Source organism: Phoca vitulina, unplaced genomic scaffold, assembly GCF_004348235.1.
Source record: "Phoca vitulina isolate PV1807 unplaced genomic scaffold, GSC_HSeal_1.0 scaffold34, whole genome shotgun sequence".
NCBI classification, from domain to species: domain Eukaryota; kingdom Metazoa; phylum Chordata; class Mammalia; order Carnivora; family Phocidae; genus Phoca; species Phoca vitulina.
This window is the reverse complement of record NW_022589737.1, coordinates 9,748,383-9,765,775: the sequence shown is the minus strand read 5'-3', so window position 1 is coordinate 9,765,775 and position 17,393 is coordinate 9,748,383. Positions and strand designations below refer to the sequence as shown.

Below are 17,393 nucleotides of genomic sequence, written 5' to 3'. Positions count from 1 at the left end.
CCTCTTGACCTTGGCCACAGCAACTTCTTGCTAGACACATCCCCAAAAGCAAAAGAAACAAAACCAAAAATGAACTATTGGGACTTCATCATAATAAAAAGCTCTTGCACAGCAAACAGTCAACAAAACCAAAAGGCAACTATGAAATGGGAGAAGATATTTGCAAATGTCTTACCAGATAAAGGGCTAGTATCCAAAATCTATAAAGAACTTATCAAATTCAACACCCAAAAAACAAAAAAATCTGGTCAAGAAATGGGGAGAAGACATGAACAGACATTTCTCCAAAGAAGACATACAAGTGGCCAACAGACTCATGAAAAAATGCTCAACATCAGGGAAATACAGATCAAAACCACAACGAGACACCACCTCACACTGGTCAGAATGGCTAAAATTAACAACTCAGGAAACGACAGACGTTGGCGGGGATACAGAGAAAGGGGAACCCTCCTACACTGTTGGTGGGAATGCAAACTGGTGCAGCCACTCTGGAAAACAGTATGGAGGGTCTTCAAAAAGTTAAAAATAGAGCTACCCTATGACCCAGCAATTGCACTACTAGGTACTTTCCAAAGATACAAATGTAGTGATCTGAAGGGGCACATGCACCCCAATGTTTATAGCAGCAATGTCCACAATAGCCTATGAAAAGAGCCCAGATGTCCATCAGCAGATGAGTGGATAAAGATGTGGTATATATGTACAATGGAATATTACTCAGCCGTCAACTTGCCATTTGCAATGACATGGATGGAGCTGGAGTGTATTATGCTAAGCAAAACAAGTTAGAGTAAGACAAATACCATATGATTTCACTCATATGTGGAATTTAAGAAACAAAACATGAACATAAGGGAAGGAAAGAGAAAGAAAAATAAAGTGAGATGAAAACAGAGAGGGAGACAAACCATAAGAGATGCTGAACTCTAGGAAACAAACTGAGGGCTGCTGGAGGGGAGGCGGGGGGTGGGGGTGGAGGAGGGATAACTGGGTGATGGGCATAAAGGAGGGCACTTGATGTAGTGAGTACTGGGTGTTATATGCAACTAATGAATCACTAAATTCTACCTCTGAAACTAATAATATAGTATATGTTAATTAATTTGAATTTAAATAAAGAATTTTTGTAAAAAAGAGAAACCGCCCCTACCTGTCCCCGGTCACGCACAAGACCACTGAGGATGCCCGATGAAGCAATGGTGGTCTCGTACAGAGTGTACCCAAAGGACTGTCCATTTCCATTGTTTATTGGCAGGTTCTCCATATTGACTGGTTTTTCAGAATTGACTGGCTGTATAGAGAAGAGTAGGGGGAGATATAGGCTAGGAAGAGGAGAAAAGAGGCAGCAACCTCATCTTGAGCCTTCTGGGGGAGTGCAAGGTAGCAGACAGATCCCCACCTGGGACTGGGGATTTGGGGGAAGAGGCCCTCTAACCTTTTCTTCTAGTTTGACTTCTCACTATACAAACATAGGGAGCCAATCCGGCCGATTGGCTCTTCAAGCTCCAAAATTCTGATTTTGACTTCTCATCTTATTAGCCCTATGCTGTCCAGGGTCACAGGGAGGGCAGATGTGTGATAACAACGGAATGAAGCCCAGAGATGTACCAGACCTGTAGACTTTCAATCCACCATCATTTCTGCATCACGGCACCCCACTAGGTCAGCTCCAGGGGTGCACCCTCTTCTCAGAGGGGGGATACATCCCATTCACGTGCCTCTTCACCTTCCTCCCTGTCCACCAAGGCTGGAGAGAGAGACTACCTACTGTGTTAACCAGTTTTTCCTCAAATTCTTTTTGTTCCTTCCCAGTTCATACTCTAGCACAAGTTTATGCTCTTTCCTCTGAGCTCTGAAGTCAGGGAATGGACCTCAAAGCTATCAAGCGTTGGTTTTTCTCCCTCCACAGCCCCACTGGCCCACCTAGCTACTGCTCCAGCTTCCCTGCCCCAAGGCACTCACCTCCTCCATGTACTGCAGGGCGTCCCACAGTGACAGGTATAAATTCGGTCTCAAGGGCTCATACGCAGTCTTGGGAAGGAGGTCAGGTTGGGGAGGAAGAGGGACACCTGCAACACAGACAACAGGGCCAACCCAAGAGGACCCAAAAAGTCACTGCCACCTCCAGCCTCCCCAGCCCCTGGCTCCTGTCCACGGCCCAATGTGCTCCTTTATCCTAGAGCCAAGAGGGAAACATTCTTAGACTGCCTGGCCCTGCTAGGAAGGCAACATGGGGGCGGGGGGGTGCAGGGGACTTTACTTTCTCATATCTTCAGGAGTCTTAATGCCCATAGAAAGGCAAAGCTGATGACACACAAACCATGATGAAAACAGTCTCTAAAACTTGCCTGTCCTTGTCTAGGGACATTCTTGTACATAGGTCAACTGGGGTTGAGATGGGGTAGTGAAGAAGTAATTCTTCAGGGGTCTCAGAGCAAAAGCAAGGGCCCAAGTTGGTGCTTGAGTCGGCTGTCTGTCAGGTACCTGAGATAGAGCCAAAGAAACCTCGGAGCTTGAAGTACTTGGCTGTGTAATCCCCAGCCTCTGTCAGCACAGCATCATAGTCTGCAAGACACCAGGATGCTGTCATTGGTCACCTGTGTCACAGGACAGTGTCCACAGCAGCAAAAAGAGAAGGGAGAAGCTGGGGTATGGCAACAAGGTCCTCATCCCAGCAATTTGGGAGGCAGAACACTTCTGGTATGAGCCATCAATCAGAATACAATAAATACTAAATACTATAAAGTTCCACCAAAAGTGCCATGGCCATGGCATGACCCTCAATTTCCTGCATCTTGCCTACCTTCAGGGGACTCTCAACCTAAAGGGTTCAGGAGTCACACATCTCAAGGACCTGAGTAGGGAGAAGAGGCTGCCCTCATCAAAGGACCTTCCCTCATCCTGGCTGTACCTCTCACTTCCTCCAAAGACTTCCAAAGACTCACAGGCATGTGAGTGGGCTTCAGTCTCCTACTGCTCTAAAAGTTTAAAAGTAATAATCCGGGCAAAACCATCCCTTCCCCAGGCACTCTAGAACCAAATGCATTAAAGGTGCCAAACACTGCCCCTAAAGGACTCTGCATAAAAAGCCGCAGACATGCTAATGTGGGATGTTCCAGGGAGGGTCAGTGTTGGGGAATACTTGCCGTAGCTGGTGACATCAGATTTATATTCATGAAAATGCATGGCTCCATTTATGAAGCCAAAGTTGGTACCTCCATGGAACATGTAGAGATTGATGGAGGAGCCAGCATCGAGGATGGCAGACACTGTTTTTAGAACTTCTGCAGGAGGAGGGGAGAAAGGGGATGTGCAGAGCGACTCAGTTTGGGACAAGTCACAAACTTGTTGGCCTCTCAGCTTTCCTAATCCCCCCCAATCCCATCAAATTCAACTCCATAGCTCTGCCCTTCAGCTTCCACTAGAACCGCAATCACAGAAGATGAGGTGTATGAAGAGAAAAGGGCCAGCACCACAGCCCCCGAGCTGCAGTCTTCCAGCTGTTGGTTCCATCATGGCCAAGTCTCCAATGACTATGATCTGAACAATGGCAGCCTTCCACCTCCACTGTTCTCAACACTTACTCACACTTGGTAAGATGCAAAGAGTCACTGGACTCCTACTTGGAGATGTAATTTCTGACCACCTCCCCAGTCCCACCTCTATTAAAGAATTAGCCAAAGACGTGAAAAGATAACATCAAAAGAGAAATATAAAGTGTTAATACATATACACACATACATATATATTGGCAATCAGATTGACAAATATTAAAAATTATTTTAATACTCAGTGTTGATGAATCTGTGGAAAGTAGGTATTCTCATTTAATAATAATAAGAATTGTTATAATCTTCCCAGAGAGCAGTTTAGTACATACATACCAAAATTGAATTAATGTAGCAATTCTATTGCTAGGAACTTATCCTAGGAAAATAATATGCCAGATTTGCAAAACTGGATGTTCAAGAATGTTCACTGCAATGGTGTTCAATCAACAAAAACCACTGGAAACATCCAATTGTTCATCAGTAAGAGAGTGGCTAAATAAATTGGTTTAATCACCAATACAACAGGGTTCTTTGCACTCTTTAAAACAGTGATGGAATCTCTAATAGCATAGAAGGCTGTTCATTTGTGCCATTCAGGGCACAGGCAGGTAACAAAGAGCAGCCATGCCTACGAGCATCCGTATCTCTGTGTGCATGCAGGGCTGCAGACAGACACAGAACTGCCTGCACAATATACAGCTGACCCTCGAATGACACGGGTTTGAGCTGCATGGCTCCATTTACACATGATTTCTTACAGTGCAGTGCTGTAAAGTATTTTCTCCTCCTTACAGTTTTCTTCATAACATTGTCTTTTCTCTAGCTGGTTTTATCGTAATAATACAGTATATGACACAGACAATATGCAGAATATGTGTTAATCAGTTGCATGTTATCAGTAGGTTTCTGGTCAATAGTAGACTATTAATCGTTAAGTTTGGGGGGAGTCAAAAGTTATACCCAGACTTCAAGCGTGCAGGGGGGTCAGCACCCCTAACTGCTGCATTGTTCAAAAGTCAACTGTACGTGTTTTCTCCGGGCTCTGGCGTTTTTATTTCTTCTTCCTACATTTTCTGTATTTGCTGGATGTTTGCAGTAGGTGTGCATTGCCTATCTAATTATCAAAACATAATAAAGCAGTGTTAAGAGTCCTACCATTCACTTCAAATGTCAAGACACATGAGTCTGGAATATCAAGAGCTGACTATGACATGCAGATAATCCCAGGAGCCTTGCACCCTACAGCTCATTTACATCAATTAGCACATTATTTGGAACTGATTTTTACTTCATAGGTCAATACACATGCTGGGTGTAGGTACTGCAAAGCACTTACCAGAAGAATCCAGGATGTTGTGTGGGCCTCCCCACGAGTCAAACCACCCTGTCCAGTACTCCATCACCATCTTGGGCTGAACCCTCTGGGCACCACAAAATGAGAAGTTAGCTGGCCAAAAGAGGCAGAGAGGAGTCCTTCTTTCAGGGAAATCCCAGCCCTTCTACCCTCCCAACTCCTCCCTGGCCACACACTCCTTGCCGTAAGGGCCATCAAAAGCAGAGCGCAGGTGAGGACCAAATGCCCCTGCACCAGCTTATCCTCCACATGTGCCTCCCCCTGCAGGTAGAAAGTGGAATGAACCACCAAAGCTGATGCAGCAGACCCTGATGCCTTAACGTGGCTTTAATGTTGCATACGGAGCTAGCAAGAAAACACAGGGATGTGTTCAAAGTCAGTCTGCATCAGAAGGCAGCATGTGCTCTGGGAGTCTCTTCCTACGTGGGTTTGCTTTCTGGGTCAAGCCAAGCTTTGCCTATCCCCTCTCAGGGAAGGAGAATGTTCTATCAGGATAATTCCATTTCTGACGGGCACCCCGTGGATGCAGACCCCTCAGCTGCTGTTTCCCTTTAGCTGCAAGAGTCAGAGGGCTGTAGAGTAGGCCCCTCTTTGAGGTCTAGTTTAAACATTAGTTTACAAAACTGGACGAGAAAATCAGGGAGTTATTTAGCACAGCTATTCCAGTGCAGGCCCTGCAGCCGCGGTATCTGGCTTCATACCTTGGCTAGGACGTTCGGTAACAATTAAGTCTTTAATATTACTTCCGAATGCTGACTTTGGTGTGGGATTGCCCCAGGGATGCAGAAACCATTCCCAGAACCACGTTCTACTGTGCCGTGTTTGCAGAAACACCAGAGCATCGGGGGAGACAGAAGGACTAACACGCTGGTGTTTCAGGTTCCGCACCAGAGAGCCGTCCTCGTTCATCAAGTACTTTCTCTGTTAGCGACGGCCTTACATTTAGAGGGCAACACATACAGAGCAACCAAATCTAGTCCACAGTAATGGGACAGATTTATTATCTGTTGAATAGAAGATACCAACCACGCCAGAGGAAAAGCCAAAGTAGTCACAATAATTTTTTTAGCAAGACTTGTGGCTTTTTTTTTTTTTTTACACCTGTCCACCTCCCAAGAAGGGGATACACTGTGCCATGTTTAAGTCACTAAGGGTGAAGTAGATTCTATGTGCCACATGTCAATAGTCTCCAGGGCTAGGAGGGGGCTCCCTGACTTCAGGGCGCCAGGCCCAAGGTACAGGGATGCCCACCAGTGGCCCAGGTCACTGCGCCGCACGATGTGGGTAAGAGCTGGAGCTCTGCCTCAGTCAGACGGTGCCGTACGCCCTCACCTGCCATTTACTGGGTGCTCTATTTGTTCTCCAATCGGTCTCCCTGACTGTACAACAGTAACCATGGTAGCCAGCTGACCTGGTTACTGGGAGAATTAAATGAGATAATGCACATAATGCCTTTCGCACACGGTGCCTAGCACTTGGGAAGTGCTCAAGAAACACCCACGTTAATTATCTTCATCACTGGACATGCACATGAGGGCCCAGCAGGGTGCTGTTGGACAGCCCAAAGTTGAGCAGAGCTGGGCCTGTCCTGTTTGAGCATTCAAAGCAGACTCTGATCTAAGTCCCCTTCCTTGAGGAAAACATCACTGAACTGAACTGCGGACAGAAAGGCCGTTAACGGTGCCAGTCTGAAGGCAGGATGACCCGGCCTGGGTGCACAGCTGTGGGGCCCCTATCTAAGGATGACCATAAAGGAGCCAACATGAAGCCCTGCTTTCCTGGGTGCTTTCCAAATATTACTTCATTTGATCCTCAAACAACCCCCTGAGTAGGTACTATCATTATCCCCACTTCACAGGAGAGGAAAGAGAAGCAGAGGGGTCACACTACCGAGTGGGCAGAGAGACAGCTCACGATATCCTATACCTGCCTTAGACAGCACTCAGGTACGATCCTCTTTAGTTGCTGGGCTATTGTTTATTTTTGTTTACTCCCCAGGTTGGTCACAAACCCATAAGGCAAAGACCTGCCATCTTAGTCACCACAGGGTAACAGGGCCTGGCCACATTCCACACACAGAGCAGGCACTCAGTCAACACTGGAGGAAGGAAGGAAAGGAGAAAGGGGCTGGACTTGGGGCCCACCAGGACCCACTGTCTCTCCCCTGCTCAGCCTAACAAAGTCTGCCTGGTATCAGGTCCCATCCTGCCCCATTTCTTCCTGATCACCTTCCCTGAGCATTCCACCTGTCCCTCTAAACTCAGATAGTAGCCCCATCATACACACAGGTGGCCCTCATCCTCCACAGCGTCACACTCCCCTGGTGACTTCATATGGATGTGCCTTTGGACCTACTTCTGCTCAGAAATGAACAGGTGGAATGGAGAACAGCCCCCACATCTCTGCAGGCATGTACTCACGGGGGATACTAATGTTCCAGCGGCTCCCCACTAGGCCCGGGGAATCAATGCCTACACCTAATAGGTGGTGACAGTCTGGGGCATTCACACCCTTCAGCAGGACACGGTGAGGGATGGGGCCCCAGCTCTGTGAATGGGCTGTCACTACCATGGCCAGATCCCATCTGCCTCCTTAGGAGAGGCATGTGAACTCAAGAGAAAAGAATCAATCAGAATAGGATTTAACTGTAAATTCCCATCAACCTGAAGGATGTGAACTTATACTCAGAAACTCCTCTCCTCTCTCCTCTGACCAGGGATGGCCCAGGCTTCCCAACTTGCTGATGACAATAATCTTTCTAGGCCCAGAGGGACCTTACGGGTTAAAGTCAGACACACAGTACAGGTCAGGAAAGCATTACTCCTCTCAATCCCAAGATGGGCATATCTGGGGCTAACGGAGTCCACAGAATTCTAGTCCAGAGCCTCTGTGAACAGCAGAAGGATGGCTGGGAGGTGAAAGGCTGAGCGAGCCCAGAGTCGTCCTCTCCCCATCCTGGAGTCCTGGGCAGAGCTGCAGGTACCTCACAGCAGTTCACACTTCCTGCAGAGGCTCCACTTGACTCTAGGACTTTCAACACTCACACCAAGCAGAGCCGGAAGCTGCCCCTGGGCCAGACTTACCTGCACACTTAAGAGAAAGTTGGTTAATAACTGCAGCTCATGTTGTGACTGCAGGTTGATGGTGGCCAGCACTGTGAATGGAAAAGAGAAAGAGAAACAAAGCATTGTCTTAAAAGCCAGGGAGACTTTCTGAACTAACCCAGGCCTTTCCCAATTTACCAGCAAAATAAATTAATCTTGACATTGTTTCCCACCTCCAATTAGAGTTTAGTTGCTCTGATGTCAGGAGATTTATCTTGTTCCTCTCAGAAACTCTACCACTCAGCTCAGAGCTTACAGGGCAATCACTCACTAGGCATCTGTTCTTGATTAATGTAATTTTTACGAGCACAGTGTACATTTCTGGTAATTATTCTTTCATAGGAGCCCAGAGTCTGATCTTTGTTTTGCACCTCAAGCATTTAGTGCAAAGTAATGATCTAAATGAAGACTTCCCTTTTATTTCTTAAACGAGGGCTAATTTTCTATTTCATTCCAAAATGTGTCCATTTTTTAGTTTAAAATTATATTTTAAATGGCATCAGTGAAAAGTATGCCCAAGAAAGATGTGCTACATTTGGCCTATATGGTCATGGACCTTTTAACCTACCCCAGCTGCAGAACTTGGCTCTGAGGCTCCTTGCCTGCCTGTTGTCTGCTTGAACAGTAGGCCTCATATGCACTGGGCTTGGCCTGAGCTCCCGCAGGTCTGGGAATGCATGACAGAGACCAACCAGCCCGCCAAGCTGGCTACCCTGACACTCTCCTGGTAGACATAAGCCACTGATTACCAGTGATTAAAAATAAACAATAGCTGAGGCTCTAGGAGGTTAAATAACTTGCCTCAAGGTCACACAACTGGTGAGCAGCAGAGTAGTGCTGCAACCCAGGCCCATCGGACACTGACCCATTGTCCTGTGATGTCACCATCCCCTAGCAAGCCACTGGATAAGACCCTACACATCCAGACACCTCCTCACCTAAAGGAGAAACCTTGAAGACAGGATGCCTGTCTGAAACTGAGCAGGTAGAAATCTCAGAAGTGAACAGGATTAGCATGGCTAAAAACATGGCATCTATTCCTAGCCTTCCTGACTCCTCACTAATATAAAAATAAAGGAATCCAAAGGTGGAAGTCCATAAAGAACAAGACCTAGAGAGTAGACAAAACAGAGAGAAGTTTCAAGAAAATCTCAGGAGGCTGCAAAGGGCAGTGGGTCAGTAAACAGCCTAGAAGAGTGGAAGAAGCTTCAACCGACTCCCCACCCTCCAGCCCCAGTCCTTGTCTCACGTCCCAGACACTGTGCAGCGGGGAACACACTTCCGTCCCCTGCCTCACACACTCCTCAAGCCTCTTCCCCATTGGTGCCCCACCCTGGAGGACCACACTCTCTAGGTAAGCTGAGTGTCTCCAGGCTGGGAGGGATCAGCGCAGCAGACTGTGAAGTAAGAGATCTGCAGCTGGTCATTAAGGGCCATCTCAGCCAAAGGATTCCTGCCCATTCCTCCTGTCTGCTCCCAGGATATCTGCAGCAACAGACCAAAGGATTCGTCTCTGGAAACACTTAACAGAGCTAAAGACAGTATCTCCAAACACCGACATTTGCGCTTCCCTCCTGGAAACAGCACACCCCAGCCCAATCACGCTACAGGGGAGCACACCTGCCCCAGCCCCTCCTGGCACTCAGCTCCCAACTGGCCGTTTAGTGCCTCCTCTCTAAACTGCTCAGTCCTCATTAAACTGCTCATTCCAGAGCCAAACAATTGAGGAAATCCCCTCACATGGAAGATTGAGCAGAACTGGTAAATCTTAAAAAAAAAAAAAAAGTAAAATATCCTCAGAGCAAAGTAAGAAAGATAGTGTCCATTTAAAAAGTATGCCATGAGAAAAGAAATATATTCAAGAAAACAAGACCCAGGAAATATGAGGATTACAAGACACATTGAGGAAGTCACCCAGAAAGTGGAACTAAAGGGCAGAGATACATCAAAAAGATAAGCAACTTAGAGAATAGATATGAGAGTCCAACCTACAAATAACAGGAGTGACCAAAAGATCAGAAAAAAGGAAAGCATATAAAAAAAAAAAAATCCACTGACTGGATGTTCCACTGTTTCAATTCAAATGACGCCCGAAAGTTCCACAAAAGGAAAAAATCCCACACCAAAGAACATCATTGTGAAATACCAGAATACCGAGGACAAAGGGAAAATCCTGTAATTTTCTAGAAATGGGAAGGAAAAAAAACCAGGAAGAACATATAAAAGGATCGGGAACCAGAGTGTCCTTGTACCTCAGCAGTGACGGTGGGTGCTAGAAAATCTGGGCACAGCGCAGAGAAGGGGGGATTGGGCAGGAGACCCAGAGTTCAGCCTCGGGTAAAGCCGGGTAGCCGGCTTGCATCAGGTCGGGGCGGTGGGGTCTCAGACCCATCGGACTTGACATAGAGTCTGATATGTACAGGTATTTGAAACACACGTGACACGAGTTTGGAAAATCTTTGGTAAAGCGTTTGTTTAAAAGAGAAGGGGGGGACACCTTAAACTAACGTAACGTGTGTCAACTATGTGTGTGTCAAGTCAAATTTAAACAAAAAATAACGATGAAAAGAGAAAGGGGAGAGAAAAGAGAATGGAAAGAAAAGAAAAGGAAACGGGACAGCTACACTGAAAGTGAAAACTAAGCCCAGCGAAAGCGAGTCAGTTCACCAACAGCGCCCCGAATACCGCTCGTAGGCACGGCAGCGGGCAGGAGAGGCATCTCCACGCGGGTAAGGCCGGCCCACGAAGCCGGTCAGAATCACCGAGGAGCTACGCCGCCGGGATGCCGCGGGCCAGGGTCACGTCTGGGGACGGGAAGGAGGCGGCAGCATTTCTGTGATCTTACTCTACACCTGTGGATGCCTTAACTCTAGATACACTTTTAAGTAATGGCGAAAAGTCCTTCCGACAGCAGGCAGAGCTCCGGAGGTCAGGGTTGGGGTGCAGGGCACCGGGAGGGGCGGCACGGGGGGCGGCGCGGAGGCGGGGGCAGAGAGGAGGCGATAAGGAGGGGGGCACAGGGGACGACGGCGGGGGAGAGGGGCACGGCGGGGCGGGGCGGGGGTGTGGCGAGGGGCGGAGCGGGCGTGTGGCGAGGGGCGGAGCAGGCCGTGGAGGAGGGCCCGGAGTCCCGCAGCCGGCCTCGTCGACTCCCTCCGTGCGTCGGAGGCGTTGCTCAGCGCGGTGCTCACGCGCTAAACCTGTGCACCCGCCTCCAAAGGGTCTTGCCTGCGGGCACTGGCCACAGCCCCTCCCAGGCCCCACCGGAAGTGATGGGCCGGCGGAGGCCTTGGAAGCAGCCACAAGGAGACAGTGCCATCGCGTGGAAGGAGCGGGAATCGCGGCTGGTCCTTGAGCTCAGTGGGTCTGGGGAAAGGGCTTTCTCTTGCCCATTCATCCAACGAGACACCCCCGAGTGCCCCCCGCAGGCCGGCGCTGGCCTAGGGCTGCGGAGATGAAAGGCCCTATCTGTTCAGTCTAGTAGAGGGGAGGGCGACGCAGAAGGAACGGGAAGCCCGGCGTGCTGCCGCAGAGGCAAGCAGGTGGTGGGAGCCCTTAGGAAGTATCTAGCAGCTGATAAGGAGGCCCTTCAACGACCATCATCCTTGCGGAGCATGAACCGTGTCCAGGCACAGGGGTACCGCCAAGCAAGGCGGAACCCAGGCCCTGGTGGATCTTACCGCTGCAGTCAAACAGGTGAATAAAACAAAGAAACTACCCAGAATGTTAGAAGGCAAAAATAAAGCAGGGCCCAAGGGCTGGGGGAGCTCCAGAAGGAGCTGCATTTCAAATGGGTGCTCAGAGGAAGCCTCACTTCGAGGTGACCTGGGAGAAAAGTGGGAGGAAAGGTCTCTGCAGGAAGGCTGGGGGTGTCCGGTATGTTCCAGAAACAGATAGGAGGCCAGTAGGAGGGTGGAACAGGATGGCAGGGGGAGGGGGGCCAGGAGACACCTAGCCAGGTCACAGAGGTCACAGGTCAAAGGAGGCCCTTCGAGGCCTTTCTCATAACTTGTGCTTCAGTGTGAGGAAGGCTGGGTGTACCTGGAGTTAAGGTGAGGCCTGAGGCAATCCAAATGACATTTGCAAATGCTGCTATGTTGAGAAAAAGTTGTGTCGGAGTCAGCAGTGAAGAAAGGAGATCAGTTCAGGGCTGCTGCAACAGCCCACATGAGAATGATGGTAATAGCAGACAGGGTAAAACTTACTTGGATCTGGATAAATTTGAAGATAAAGCTAAAGATAAAAAGGATTTGCTGTGTGTCAGGCATACACAAGGAGAGGCCTGAAAGTGCCTACAAAGTTTAGGTCTGGGCAACTGGGGGAAATGGAGTTGCAATTTACTGAGAAAAAGAAGACGGAAGGTGGGACAGGCTCTGGGAGGGAAACAGACAAGTTCAGTTCCCCGCGGGTTCCACTGAGACCGGCAGCCTTCCCAGGGTGCTGTGCCCAGTAGGCAGATGCACACGTGAGGCAGGAGTTCAGGAAGGTCACTCATGGAGACGTGCACCTCACACTCATCAACACGCAGGTCAGACCTAAAGGCACCTGGATGACATCACCAGGGTGGTGAGTGTGTGGAGAGGAGGAACATTCATTCCAAGGAGTGAGAAGTAAAGAATTTAAACATCAGAACTCAGGAACAGAGAAGTGACCAGCAGGAGGTACCAAGTAGGAGCAGCCTGTGAGGTCAGAGAAGAAACAGGAAATTGGGTCTCAGACACCAAGGGACGAAAGAGATTGATGGTTGCTGACAAAATCTGAGAGGTCAGAGGCGACAAGGACGAGCATTTAAATTTGTAGCATGGAGGTCACTGGCAACCCTGAAAAGAGCAGTGGCAGTGGAATGGTGGGGGTGGTAACGTGACCCCGATGGTTTGAGAGAGATGGAGAGGAAATGGACTGGGGCGGCCATTGAGCATGGACATGGGGAGATTTCTTGAAGGGGAGCAGAGAAACACAGCAGCCTCTGGATAGGGAAATGAATCAAGAGATTTGTTTTACAAGCGAGAAATAACAACATGTTTACATGCCGATGGGAATGACCCATTAGAGAAAATCTGATGACCCAGGGCAGAAGCAGGAGTTGCTGGAGCAATGCCCTTGAGTAGCTGAGGGACAAGGGGCTTGGTGCGCAAGGGTGAAGCTGGCCAGAGCCTCTACAGTAACAGGAAGAGACGCAGAGTAAGGGAAACAGACAGCGCTGATGGAGGGCCGCCACGGTGATCTTCTGTTCACTCGCTGCCCAGCCAGCTGCCATCACCACAGGGGCTACATACCCCCTGGGTGGTGGTCACCCATCTCCGTGATTTTGGCAGCGTTTGAGTAAGCCACCCTCCCAGGACACCCCATAACGCTTCATCTGCTCTGCCCTCTCTGCAGACATTCAGAGAACTTCCGTCTAGGATGACCAACTCACCATTCCTGTCCTGCAGTCTGCAGAGCACTATTAGTGTCCTGAGTGAGTGCTCAGCCCAAGTGGGAGACCAGAGATCCGTCTGCCACAGATCCTCCAACCCTCTGAGGCCCAGAGCTTCGGGCCCAATGCCATGCAAATGGGAGAAGCCCAGACATCAGGGAAACTCCACTTGCGACCCAGGCCATTTGGGGAAGCATGCAGAGTGAGACCAGGGTGCCGCCTCCCCCCCTACCCCCCCACCCCCGCACAGCGTCCAGGCAGGCACCTCCATCCATGACTCCCTTTTGCAAGCCGTCCTTGTTGTCTGAAGTCAAGAGCAATTCCACAATACCTCGGTCCTCCAAGGCCTGTGGGGGAAAAGAAAACAAGTCAATCTGTCGTTCCTCAGAGCTGGGAAGGTGGCAGCTAGAAGAGAAAGAGGGGAAGATTCAAAATAAAGCATTTACTTCTCTGCAAAAAGTGGACAGAAACCTATCCTGTCTGTGCCCAACATGGTCAACAAAGCTCCTATCAGCTGAAGCCCAGCTGTGGCAGGGGTAGGGCTATCAGACTCTGGCATCCCTTGGCTGCCTCGGATGTGGTGAGGTGCCAGATCTGGCTAGTGCGTGCGCTATTCTTAGACAGCCCCACTCAGAGGCCGGCTTGCAGGGTCTCCACGAGCAGGCCAGGCCCTCCTGACCCTCCAGCTCCCCCTGCACCAGAAGCAAGCAGCCCATCCTTGCCCCACACTGGGCCAGGAAGGGCTCTGTCCAACACAGTCACATGCCCATGACACACTGCACGTGCCCAGTAGAACAGGAAGAGCTCCTTGAAAGTTGTCAAATGAAGAAGTGGAAGGAGCACACACTGTGCTAAGAGGCAATAACCATTTTACTACTCAGAATGACTGCTACCATTTATGAACTACTTACAATCATGCTGGACCTTCTGCTAAACACTTTACATAGACTGTCCTATTCACTCTTCACAACAACTGTACAGAGGAAGAGTCTCAGAGAGGTTGGATAAAGGGTTAAGGGATACAGAGCAAATTAGATAGTATGGACCTGAATCAAGAGTCTGTCCACCTTGGAAGGTCTGCTCTGGGGCTGTGGGCTCTAAAGGATCAGAAACCCCAGCAAGGGGGACTTTCCTCTAATTTTCCCTACAGATATTTTGACAAGACTGCTTATTTCAACCAAATTCTTTGGGAAATAGGTGAGACAGAGAGAGAATCCAGTGGGTACATAATGTTCATGTCTAAAGCCTGATGCCAGTAAGGAAAGAGCAGAGGGGGCCCTAATTCTCAGAGACAACAGAAGCTGCAGAAGTTCAATCCATTAAGCAAGGTGAGATGTTTATTAAAAGCCCTGGACCCAGCACCTCGCAACTCTCCAGCCAGTCATTCGCCAATACGTAACAGGCTTTGCCTCAGTTCCTACCTTATGCATATAAATCGTGGGGGTTGGGAGGGTGCAAGCTTCTTTTACAGCTGTACTATTACACTTGACTTTTTACAGGCATTAATTTATTGACTGCACACTGGAAGGGGTAATTACTATTTCCTGAGCACCAGCAATCTGCCAAGCAGAGTTAGGGGTCTTGTGTCTATAATCTCACTTCATTCCCAGAGCAGCCTTAGAGAAAGGCATTCCTGTCTCCATTGAGCACATGATGAAGCTAAGGCTCAAAAAGGTGAGGTGATTTACCCAAGGTCATCCTGTGCTGATGGTGTCCATATGTCCGCAACACCCAGGACAAGCTGCAAGACAGCTTAAGAGGGGATCCTCCCAAGAGGTCAGGATGACAGCGGGTGGGTGCTGCAGCTTCCCTTTGTCCATCTGTCTCACATATGGATACCTTTCCCAGACACAAAGGAAGTGTTGACTGAGCTGGAGAAGCCCCTTGAAGGGGTTGCCCTCTCCTCCCCACCCATTAGCAGAACTCTCCTTCTCTACAGCTCAGGACTCAGTAAACACCTGCTGGAGAAGCCCCAGCATTTGAGAGACAGTCCAAGGGAAGGAGTTATAGTGGGAGAAGCTCTCCTATCATAAGCCCTGGCTGGGATCTTTCTAGCTAATTCAAAGGCAAAGATGGAGCTGGAGGTATGGTCTAAACAGGCTGCAGTTGGGCTTGACTATCAGGATGCCTGGGAATGCCTCTTCCTAGATACAGGCTTATTCCCTACACAGGGCTTTCTGCAGGTGATAAGAAGGGGGCAAGAGTAGATAAGAACCTATAAGCTAGAGTGCTTGAGCTTGGTCTGCCTGTGTGCAGGGACTGAAGTAATTTCCAGATGGAAAATGAATCTGCCTATGACAGCAGAAGAGATGCTGACATCAAGGGCCAAAGCTAAAGCAGCTTTAATTAGGTGGATTCCCTGAGGCCACTTAACATTTCCTCAACCCACACCATGGCGCGTCCTTCTAAGTACCCTAAAACCACTGCCAATAATCTATCAAAGTCTTATTTATTCACTACTTACTACATGCCTAGAACAGTCCTGAGCCAAGTGATCTCACACACATGCACAATTCAGAGAGGCAAATTCTCTCACTAGTCCCACTTCAAAGAAGAGAAAATGGAGGTTTAGAAAAATTAAGGCATTTGCTCAAGGCCTTAGCTACAAAAGGATAGAAATGAGATCTAAAAAAACAGGCCTGTTTTTTTAAGTGTCATCTATCCCTGCCATATACTGGTCTGCCATACATTCAATCAGTGGTTCTCAAACTAACCTACACATTGGAATCAGATGTCTGAGGACCACCCCAGCGATTCTTATTTGATTGGTATGGTATATGGCCTGGGCATAGGGATTTTTAAAGTGTATGTTCAGATGAAGCTGGGAACCCTTGCTTTAGATGCTAGAATGAGAGCAGCCTCTACAGAGACTTCACTAATCATCACACTCAATGAAGCCCATCCCTTTATTCTCAGCCATTGCAATTCCATGTAGGTACTGCAACCCCCAATTAGACTCAATCTATAGAGGGTAAATAAGTGATGACCCCACTGAAATAAAAGTATGGTGAAAGGATTCACTAATTAATAAATGGTGCTAGGAAATGTGGTATTAATATGAGAAAAGAATTAGGCCAACATGTCACATCATAGCCCATACTACATTTCAGAGGAAGGAATATGAAGAAATAAACCAAGCTGACTCTTACTTTCTTGATGTAAGGCATATAGGCAGGGTCTCTGTTATAGGAACCATATTCATTCTCCACCTGCACAGCAATGATGGGGCCTCCGTGCTTGTACTGGGGAAAGAGACAAACAAAAGCTGAGTTTGTAGTGGAAACTGTACTAATTTCACCACACTTATCACCAATTACCAGCAAAATATTCCATTTGAAAGCAAAAGTCTCAAAAGATTTGGTTATATAATTGAGAATGATGTCAGTAAGACAGAGAGTAGGTAGGGAGCTCCAGGTCCTTGCTCTTTTATGGAAACATCAAATAAACAATTACAAACTGACTAAAATAATTTATAAGAGCTCTGGAAACCAGTTAAATGTTTAAGCAAATCAAGGAAAACACATGTTTAAAATGATAAGAAATCTCATGGTGTCTTTGCTCACTCTCGCCCTACCCCCTCCCCGGCATAGCATGGCATAGTCAGAAAAAAGCAACCCAATTCCCAGTTCCCTCCCTCAAGACAGAAGGAGCAAAATGGAACTTGTTTGCAATATTCTGAGCCGTCTGTAGGCTGCCCAGTAGACTAGTTTCAGTCTCATCTGACTTGGAGCTCAGACAGGAAATGGCATAGCTTGGACCTCAGGTTGGAAGCTACATAAGGCAATGAAGGTCACAGCATGTGAAAATTTCAGGGGGTCTACAGACCCATGTATGCCAGGGTGCAAGGGATTATAGGCAGAGGAATATGATAGAACATCTAAGGCCACAAAAAGAAGCTGGCGTGAGACTCTTTGGGAAATTAAGACATGTAAAACCAGCCAGGGAAAGTTGGGAGGAAAAAAAAG

General features: G+C 48.3%; 1 protein-coding gene across 1 annotated transcript in view; it reads right to left on the bottom strand.

The window, feature by feature from the left end:
• Positions 1-17,393, bottom strand: part of LOC116645800 (beta-galactosidase-1-like protein 2) — a 54,872-nt gene that overhangs the window by 9,055 nt on the left and 28,424 nt on the right. Inside the window, exons 7-14 of the mRNA XM_032426212.1 lie at positions 16,578-16,670; positions 13,694-13,775; positions 7,992-8,062; positions 4,891-4,975; positions 3,150-3,287; positions 2,488-2,568; positions 1,966-2,072; positions 1,154-1,294 (exon numbers count right to left, since the gene is read on the bottom strand). Of these exons, the coding sequence (XP_032282103.1) occupies positions 1,154-1,294; positions 1,966-2,072; positions 2,488-2,568; positions 3,150-3,287; positions 4,891-4,975; positions 7,992-8,062; positions 13,694-13,775; positions 16,578-16,670 (798 nt within the window). The remainder of the gene's footprint in view (positions 1-1,153; positions 1,295-1,965; positions 2,073-2,487; positions 2,569-3,149; positions 3,288-4,890; positions 4,976-7,991; positions 8,063-13,693; positions 13,776-16,577; positions 16,671-17,393) is intronic.